Raw genomic sequence first — 10,511 nt, 5'->3', positions numbered from 1 at the left:
TGATGCTGGTGATGATGCTGGTGATGATGCTGGTGATGATGCTGGTGATGATGATGGTGATGATGCTGGTGATGATGATGGTGATGATGCTGGTGATGATGCTGGTGATGATGATGGTGATGATGCTGGTGATGATGATGGTGATGATGCTGGTGATGATGCTGGTGATGATGCTGGTGATGATGATGGTGATGATGCTGGTGATGATGATGGTGATGATGCTGGTGATGATGCTGGTGATGATGCTGGTGATGATGCTGGTGATGATGATGGTGGTCGTGGTATTCTTGGGGTTGTTGATGACGATGGCGCTGGTGATAGTGGAGAGGGTGGCAGGTTCGTGTGGTTCGGGGAGAGATTTCTGTCTCGGGATGGACCGCGGTGGAGGGCATTGGGAAGACGTTTTCGGGGGTGAGCGTACATATGTGGGGGGGGGGGGGAGAAGTGGGTAGAGGGAGGGGTGAGCGGGGGGATGGAGGGGAGGGGCATAGGGAGGCAGTAGAGCGTGTCGCGCGCTTTGTTTGGCGCGCGCTCCCAAACCCGATGCCCGGAGCGGCTCGCGCGCTTCCATTAATTAGAGACACGCGCGGGGCGGACAGCCCCTCCCCCCCGTCCCCCCGCCCCACCCTCTCACCCTCCCCCCGCCTCCCTGCACTGCGACAATAGGCTAACATTATTATGCTGATAAGATAAAGCATTTGGCACAACGGGGGTGCATGGGGGAGTGAGCGGGGAGCGAATCGGGCGGGGGCGGTGTGTGGGGGGGGGGTACGGATTGGGATGGCCTGGGTAGTGGAGGGGCTGCGGAGGGGAGAAGGGGACCCCATGGGGATGGTGGCGAGTTGGGGAGGGGGGGGGTAGTGGGGGGATGAGTTATCCGCGAGCACGTGTGAAGTGGCGCGCGCACGCGTGCGCGCGCCGGGGGGTAAAGAGGGGCAGGGAGTAGGGGAGGAGGAGTGTGGGGGGGGATGGGGGTGGAGGCGTGGGTTTTTGGAACTGTGAGTGATGGGCAGAAGCGGACGGGCGGGAGGGGGGGGGGTTTGGTGGGGGGTCTGTGGGGGGTGGGCGGTGATTCCGCTGCTAATGCTGTCGCCTCGCGTGCGCGCGCCCCGGGTATTTAAGGCGCCCGTTGGAGTCGCGTGCCGCACAGAGAGGAGGAGGAGACGGAGGAGGATAAGAGATCTTGGATCCACGTGACTGAACTCCCCGTCTTGAGCGCCGCCGCAGCAGCACAACTACCGAGGTGAGGAGAGATACGCGGCGAGACCCCTGTCCCGTGGAGACCCTCTCCGCCTTCACAGCCACGTCTCCCATGCGGGACCTCTCTCTGTCTCTCTGTCTCCCCGTGGCCCTCTCGCCCAGTGAGACAACGCGCTCTGTGATCCGGCGTCTACGTGCGTGGGATCCCCTCTCCTCTACTCAGGAAATCCCTCTCTTCGCGAGACACCTGTCCCAGTGAGACCCCTCTCCCTGTTTTGTTGTTGTTGACATTATGTAACTTCCCACGGCTGTCTCAAGTCCATCCAGTAGTGGTCTCCGAACTCTGTGATGTCAGATCTCTGATGCGGTCTCTTCCGCTGTCTCTCTCTCTCTGCTTCTCTTCTCTCGCGATCTCGACTCCAGAGGCGATGCTGTCTCTCACCTTTCGTCCGCTCTTCCCACGACGCTTGCTGTCCACTTCCTGGTTGCGTCTTGACCTTGAGAAACTGCAGCCGCAGCATCGCTCACCCCTGGCGTATTTCCGTATGCCGCAATCCCCTTACCTCTCTCACCCAACACACTTCGTTCCACATACCTCTCCCTGAGACCTCTTCCAAATCTCGAAACGCTTGTTTCCCACACGACCCCTCTTCTCATGACCCCCATTCCCCATCGAGACCCCTCTACCCATGATCTTTTTCTCTCCCGGCCAAATGCCCCTGCCCCAGATCCATCCCTGCCTCCGAGATGCATGCTCCGCTCTTCATGTTCTCTCCCTCGAGCTATCCGCGATTCTGCTCGTAACCCTCCCTGCGATCTCGCTCGAGCCACGCACCTTCATCCCTGCCTGTGCCCCCGCCACGCGCCGCTGACCCCACGTCTCATCTCCCGTCCTCTCCCCCAGGATGTCTCCCATCACCTTCGGCTACGAGAAGCTCTACGGGCGCGCAGAGTCGAGCCTGGGCAGCGGCTCGGACGACGACAGCAGCAGCAGCAGCCTCTGCGGGGGCTCGATGAGCCTCTCCCCGCACGACTCGCTCGGGCTACTCTCCCCGTGCTCTCCGAGCTTGGCCTGCGACTCGGAGCCACTGAGGCTGCTCACGTCCGATCGCGAGGGCGCCGCGCGGCCTCGCGGGAGGGCGAGAGTGCGCAAGGGGAGGCGCGGGATCGGAGCGGGAGGAGGCGATGTGGGAGTCGGCCTCACGGCGGTTCCGGGGGTCGTGAAGAGGACGCGGAGGATCAAGGCCAACGATCGGGAGCGCAACCGAATGCACAACCTCAACGACGCCCTGGACGCGCTCCGCCGCGTGCTGCCATGCGGTGGCGAGGCGGAGGACCTGGCCTCCATCAGCAGCTCCAGCATCAGCAGCAGCTCCAGCAGCAGCAGCAGCAGCAGCTCCAGCAGCAGCTCCAGCAGCAGCAGCAGCAGCTCCAGCAGTGGTACCGGGGGTGACGCGTCCAAGCTGACCAAGATCGAGACGCTGCGCTTCGCCTACAACTACATCTGGGCGCTGACCGAGACTCTGCGGCTCGCCGACTTCGAGCTGATGACCTCCGCGGGGTCGCACGGAGCTGCGGCGGCCGCGGCCCCTCCTGGGGCGACCCCGGCGGGGGGCCCTCTCTGTGGCCCCCCAGGCCTCGATCATGCTCACGGGCACCTGCAGCAGCAGCAGCAGTTTCAGCTGCTGCAACAGCAGCAGCATCGAGTGGCGATGGCAAGAGCTCTAGAATTCATCTGACCCCCCTGAACTGTCGTCACCACCACCACCACCGTCGTCATCAGCTTTGGTCAATCCACTGCTGGATGAGGAAGACCCCCCGCCGCCCCGCCCCCATCGTAAACCGACGCCACCAGCGGCCACGATCCTGCGGTGCAGTAATCCGCGCGGCGCCTGCAGAGGGACTCGTCGCATCGCTCTGTCTTCACCGGTGGACGTCCTCGCGGGGCGGACGCGGTCCCATTCCTGAACTCGACTCCTGACAGAGACTCAACCAACTTCTCTTTGAGAGGCAGAGCTGGGGAGGGGGGCTGGGGGAGGCCCTCGTCTCTGCCAAACTAAACGTTTCGCTCGGGCGTTCGTCCGTGTCGCCCATACCTCGCCCGTCCTTCCATTGATTCACTGTCGCCGGTAATTGCCTTAAAACAGCGCGTTCCTCGATGCGTCGCGCGCGGTGCTAAGCGAACTGCTGGAGACGTCTGTACACGCGCTAGAAGTGTGTTCACCCGCGACTCGCGGAGAGAGTCGGAATATTTGTTTTGTACACACGTATATTTATTTTATTTAGGGCCATGGCCGTCCGGCACGAGCACAGTGCCATGTAAAGTGTCCATCGTGGGCGAGCGGTAGCCCACGCGGCCTCGATGCCTCCATCGAGGTGCCCTGCGTGTTTTCTCATCGAGATGCGACGCGGCGACGAGTTCGCGATGCACCTCCTCGCCCTCTCCACACGCGCACTTTGCTCTCTCTCGGCGAGCCGACGGGGGGCGGGGGGGGGGGCAGGGAGGGAGTGGGGCGGGTGAGAGTTGGGGGATCGGAGATGAGAGACGTGTGGGGAGGGGGGCGGGAGGGTGGAGGATCAGAGGGTGGGAGCCTGGGGGGGCTGTGTGTGTGGAGGTGGGGGGCGGCAGGGGGGGGGGTCGTTTAGTCTTTTGTGTGGCGAGCCCGGGAGCGTTGGAGGTTAAAAAGTAATTTGTTGGCGGCGCGCGGCACGGAGGGAGCGTGACCAATCAGCATTGAGAACGAGATTCACAAAGGGACCCCCCCCCTCGGCCCCTCCCCCCAGCCCCCCCCCCAACCCCCGCGCGTCCATCATTCGCTCTACCCCCCCCAACACAACCCCTTCTAAAATACACCCCCACCCACCTCCCTCCATCCGTCTAACTCCATCCATCCCACCGCATCCATCCCACCGCATCCATCCCCCCATCACTTCACGTCTCGCCCCTCCACCCCTTCTCCCATTCTCTCGTCCTCATCCATCCCTCGATCACTCCCCATGCAGACCTCCCATCCATCTCTCTCCATCCCGACTTCTCCCAGCCGTCACTCCACTCTCATCCCGAGTCCCAATCTCTCTCGCGCTCTCTCTCTCTCGCTGTCTCTCTCCCGTAGTCTTGGAAGTAACACGACGCCCTCTCTCCTCCTCCTCCTTTTCGCCTCCTCTGCCCGCCTCAATTTGTCCGCATTAACCACGCGTCAGCGCCCGTTACCCGGAGCCTGCCCGAGCCGCGCGCGTGCACGCGCGTGTGTGTGCGCGTGTGTGTGTTCGTGTGTGCGCGCGTGTGTGTGTGCGCGTGTGTGTGTTCGTGTGTGCGCGCGTGTGTGTGTGTTCGTGTGTGCGCGCGTGTGTGTGTGTGCGCGTGTGTGCGCGCGTGTGTGTGTGTGCGCGTGTGTGCGTGTGTGTAGAAATTGTAGTGGCTGCGGCTATCGCGCCGCGCCACGAACCCCCAACTAACGGCCACCAACCCCAGTGACTATTATCTGAACCGGTCCTGGGCCTCCCCTAAGTCGACTCAGCCTTTAAATTAGTACCTAATGTGGTGTAAAAAAATCAGCACTGAGGAGACAAAGGCGGCCGGGCATGGTGCTGGGCACCCACCCCCTCGTGTGCCACGCCGGCCTTCATAGGTGCTCGCTAACAGCACTTGCCCAACATAGTCTGTTAAGGTTGTACGGGGGATCTTTGTCTTTGTGTCCGCGTGGGAGCGTGCACAGCAGTGACCGCCCCGGCGCTCTCAGGCGCTTCCTCTCTCTGCCCCGATGTTTACGTGTAAACATTCCTGAAAGAGACTTCTCGGCCGAAACGTTCACACTTTCACCTTAGATTAGGTGACGTGTGAGTATGATGGTTGGAGCACGTGCTGTTGGTGAGCACCTATTAAGGCCAGCTGTTTATAACAGTGTGTGTGTATCTATGTGTATGTGTGTATGTATGAGTGTTGGCGCAGTGGTTAGCGCGCTGCGCTACGAACCCGATCATCCGGGTCCTGTGCCTCCCCTAGGTCGGCTGAGCCTCAAACGATAGCCTGGTGCAATGTGTAAACACCACCACTAGGGAGACAAAGGCGGCCGGGCTTGGTGCTGGCCACCCACCCTTTCGTGTGCCGTGCCGGCCTTCATTAGGTGCTCGCTAACAGCACTTGCCCCAAAAGTCTTTTAAGGCTATACGGGGGATCTTTGTGTGTGTATCTATGTGTGTGTGTAAAGATTCAGAGTTGTATTTTTACACGAAGATGAAGCATTTGTTTAGACGATGACGCGTGTCCGAATGTTGATGCTGTATTTTATTATCTGATCAAATAAGAATTAATTATATTATTAATAAAAATAAAAAAAACATTTTTACACAAAAAAGTCGTGGCTCCACGTTATCCAAGGGTCAACGCTGAAAGCGCGGGGAGCAGGTCGCCCCATAAGCTACACCACACATCACACTATACACTCCACACACTACACACACCACACTATACACACCACACACTATACACACTATACACTATACACACTACACACACCACACTATACACACCACACATCACACTATACACACCACACACTATACACTATACACACTACACACACCACACTATACACACCACACACTATACACACTATACACTATACACACTACACACACCACACATCACACTATACACACCACACACTATACACACTATACACTATACACACTACACACACCACACTATACACACCACACACAACACCACACTATACACACCACACACCACACATAATACACACAACACCACACACCATACACACAACACCACACACCATACACACTACACCACACACCATACACACTACACCATACACACAACACCACACACCATACACACTCAACCACACACAACACCATACACACTACGCCATACATACTACACCACACACCACCCCACACACCCCACACAATACACACCACATCAACACCGCACGCTCCACATTACACCACATTGCACGCCACACCGCACCAATGCCCCACACACCGCCCCACACACCGCCCCACACACCGCCACACCGCATCAATGCCCCACACACCGCCCCACACACCACCCCACACACCGCCCCACACACCGCCCCACCGCACCAATGCCCCACACACCAGCCCCACACACCAGCCCCACACACCGCCACACCGTACCAATGCCCCACACACCGGCCCTACACACCGGCCCCACACACCGGCCCCACACACCGCCCCACACACCGCCCCACACACCGCCCCACACACCGCCCCACACACCGCCCCACCGCACCAATGCCCCACACACCGCCCCACACACCGCCCCACACACCGCCCCACACACCGCCCCACACACCGCCCCACCGCACCGCCCCACCGCACCGCCCCACCGCACCGCCCCACCGCACCGCCCCACCGCACCGCCCCACCGCACCAATGCCCCACACACCGCCCCACACACCGCCCCACACACCGCCCCACACACCGCCCCACACACCGCCCCACCGCACCGCCCCCACCGCACCGCCCCACCGCACCGCCCCACCGCACCGCCCCACCGCCCCACCGCACCAATGCCCCACACACCAGCCCCACACACCGCCCCACACACCGCCCCACACACCGCCCCACACACCGCCCCACCGCACCAATGCCCCACACACCGCCCCACACACCGCCCCACACACCGCCCCACACACCGCCCCACACACCGCCCCACACACCGCCCCACACACCGCCCCACACACCGCCACACCGATGCCCCACACACCGCCCCCACACACCGCCACACCGCCCCACACACCGCCCCACACACCGCCCCACACACCGCCCCACACAATGTACAGCGCCACAACACGCACTGCACGGTTCGCGAGTCAAAGTCACGGTCGCGATTATTTGAAAATGAGCGCTGTATGTAGCGGCCTCTAGTGGTTCAAGGGAGTTACGTGAACCATTATGTACAACATAGACGACACAATAATGTCATAAGAAAAACACAGAACGAATGTTCGGTCACGTGTTCATCCATTAAGGTCGCTAGGGGGGCTCAAAGGTCAGAGAGCTGATTTGGACACCGCTGGGCAGCCCGGTCACCAGTGGCTCGCGCAGAGACACACAGAGACCCATAGAGACCCATAGACTCCCATAGAGACCCATAGACTCCCACAGAGACCCATAGACTCCCACAGAGACCCATAGACTCTCATAGAGACCCATAAACTAAGAGAGACCCATAGACTCACACAGAGACCCATAGACTCGCATAGAGACCCATAGACTCCCACAGAGACCCACAGACTCCAATAGAGACCCATAGACTCCCACAGAGACCCATAGACTCCCATAGAGACCCACAGACTCACACAGGGACCCACAGACTCACACAGAGACCCGTAGACTCACACAGAGACCCATAGACTCACACAGAGACCCATAGACTCCCATAGAGACCCACAGACTCCCATAGAGACCCACAGACTCACACAGGGACCCACAGACTCACACAGAGACCCATAGACTCCCACAGAGACCCATAGACTCACACAGAGACCCATAGACTCACGTAGAGACCCATAGACTTCCACAGAGACCCATAGACTCCCACAGAGACCCATAGACTCCCACAGAGACCCATAGACTCACACATAGACCCATAGACTCACACAGAGACCCATAGACTCACATATAGACTCACAGACTCACATAGAGACCCATAGACTTCCACAGAGATCCATAGACTCACACAGAGACCCGCAGACTCCGATAGAGACCCATAGACTCCAATAGAGGCCCACAAACTCCCAGAGATCCATAGACTTTCATAGAGACCCACACACTCTCATAGAGAGCAACAGACTCCCTTGGAGATCAGCAGACTCCCATCGAGACCCACAGACTCGGAGACCCATATACTCTCATAGAGACCCACATACTCAGAGACCCATAGACTCCCATAGACACCCACATACTCGGAGACCCATAGACTCCCATAGACACCCACATACTCGGAGACCCATAGACTCTCATAGAGACCCACAGACTCGGAGACCCATAGACTCTCATAGAGACCCACATACTCGGAGACCCATAGATTGACAAAGACTGAGTTGTGGTGAAGTTGGGTTCTCAATTGCAATGAGTTGATGGCCATAGCCCGATCACCAGTGGCCGCACTCAATCCCCCGTCACATTACGTAGCCATGGCAAGACGCCTCCTTGCCATGGGGTTCATCCACATTTTTGTTTAAAAGCATTCTTGACGCATCCCATCAGCCGCACTGCGCTTTGCGAACCGGGTGACCCGAGTTTGATTCATAGTCACGGATAACATCAGTGGCGAGCGGTACCCTAACTGGTTCTGAGTCTTCCCTGTAGGTCGCTTGAGAGATCGAGAGACAAAGGCGGCCGGGCGTGGTGCTGGCCACCCACCCCCTCGTGTGCTGTTCTGGCCTTCATTAGGTGCTCGCTAACAGCATTTGCCCCAATAGTCTGTTAAGGCTATACGGGCGGGGATCTTTGTATGAGTGTGTGTCGCGTCCTTCACGAGCCTCCTCCACAGAGGCCGATCTTGACACCGCTGGTACCGGTCATCTGGAAGTCCACTCAGCTCCACATCCTCCTGTAGCGCATCAGTCCACCTCTTCTCTAGCACGTGCCCGTTTAGCCCCCCCCCTACTCGGCCAAACAGAAGCTGCTTGGGCATGCGGGCCAAGGCGCTCTTGCCTGTCGAAGGAGCTCACCGAGGGGACTGTGTCCAGATCTTGTGAGCCCCTCACACAATGAACCGGGGATGGTTCGTGAAGACAGGCCCAGCCTCACTGTTTCAAACGGGCACAGATGTTATTTTAGAGGGCTCCAGCATTTTGCAAGCGCAGCCAAGGGAGGGCATAGCTGCGGCCGAGAATCCCTGGGAGCTTGGTGTGGGGCGAGTGGCCAGGCAGCCGGCTAAAGTTGTCCTGATGATGGCGGTAGTGGTGGTGGTGGTTCACGCTCACAGGTCACGCAGGAGAGGGTGTGCAGGGGGCGGCGGGGGGGGGATTGGGGGGCCAATGCCCTCGTTTGTGGCCTGGGGCGGCTGGCGGGGGGTCAGGGGGAGGGGCGGGCGGTGGGATTATTACCCCGCCCGCCCCTCCTCCCTCTCCTCTGTCTCCCTCTCCCCATCTCTCCTCCTCCCTGAGCTCTCCCCGTCTCCCTCTCTTCATTTCTCTCCGACTCAGATTACGTTGTGCATGGGCAGTAACGAGCAGTGCAGACAAATCCGCCGTTGTACTGTACCTCTGTGGTGCAACGTAGACGCTTCCCAGGCTTCGCCAACCCGCAGTGACCAGCGTGGGGAAGTATGGACAAATAATCCCCCACGAGCCGCGCGGCGTGGGGAGACCCTCATCCAGCAGTGGATTGACAAAGGGTTTCTGTCTCACTCACCCAACTCTCCTATCTCTCTCCAACTCTCTCCTGTTCGCGTCTCCCCCCACTCTTTCCTAACTTTCCCTCTTTGCTCGTCATCGTCACCATCATCATCAATGAGCCGTGATCAATCCACTGCTGCACGAAGGCCTCCCCAAGCCGTCGCCATCTCCCACGACCCTGCGGGTAACAATCCACCCAGCGCCTGCCCACACACTCATCTCATCCCTCTCCTCTGCCATCCTCGCCTTGCGCTCGTTGTCCACTCGTGCCGTCTCTCTATCTCTACTCGTCTCTCCCCATGTGACTCGCCCTGTGTGTCTCTCTTTGCCATCTCTATGCCAACGCTTCCCTTGTACGTATGAATGTTGAACTTCTTTCGCACTGTACGTAGCCAACCGCGCTAATCGGAGGTGCGGGGCAAGGACAACAAACTTAACACAAGAGGCAGTTCTAAAGAAATTCGTTTTCAATTTAGATTTAAAAGTGCACAGCTCCAGTGGCTTCATGATATCGGAAGGAAGAGCGTTCCAGACGGCCGCAGAAGCGCATCTGCAAGCGATGCGGCGACCGTCTTTGTTCGACGGCGAGTCAAACGCCGCCGCTGCTGCTGCTGCGAGGATGACCCGCGTTCGCGTGATGGTTTATGCTCCTGGACGAGATCAGCAAAGTATTGTGGCTCATTTATCTCCCAACTCTCCCCATCTCCTATTTCTCTCCGCTCTCTCGCCCATCCCTCTCTCTCTCTCCCTCCCCTCTCCACCCACCTCCCCCTGTTCCCCCCCGAGCTGTCCCCTCTCTCACTCCCTCCGTCTGCATCGATCTCTCGCTCTCGCTCGGGACAATAGCGCGTGCGGGGCGCGTGTCAAATCGCGTGCGCGTGCACGCGCGTGTGAGGGGGGAGGGGGCAGTTCTAT

The 10,511-nt window shown here is 59.1% G+C and overlaps 1 protein-coding gene across 1 annotated transcript; it reads left to right on the top strand.

Moving 5' to 3' along the window:
* Positions 1–305: 305 nt before the first annotated feature.
* LOC144720756 (uncharacterized) lies at positions 306–3,610 on the top strand. Its single transcript, XM_078597780.1, has 3 exons — positions 306–336; positions 1,123–1,243; positions 2,105–3,610. Exons 1-3 carry the CDS (start codon positions 306–308, stop codon positions 2,937–2,939), a joined length of 987 nt encoding a protein of 328 aa, XP_078453906.1. The 3' UTR covers positions 2,940–3,610.
* The last annotated feature ends 6,901 nt before the right edge of the window (positions 3,611–10,511 follow it).

This window comes from Lampetra planeri, chromosome 9 (assembly GCF_965212315.1).
Source record: "Lampetra planeri chromosome 9, kcLamPlan1.2.h2, whole genome shotgun sequence".
Taxonomy (NCBI): domain Eukaryota; kingdom Metazoa; phylum Chordata; class Hyperoartia; order Petromyzontiformes; family Petromyzontidae; genus Lampetra; species Lampetra planeri.
The sequence above is the reverse complement of the archived record's forward strand: the minus strand, read 5'-3'. Positions and strand labels throughout refer to the sequence as shown.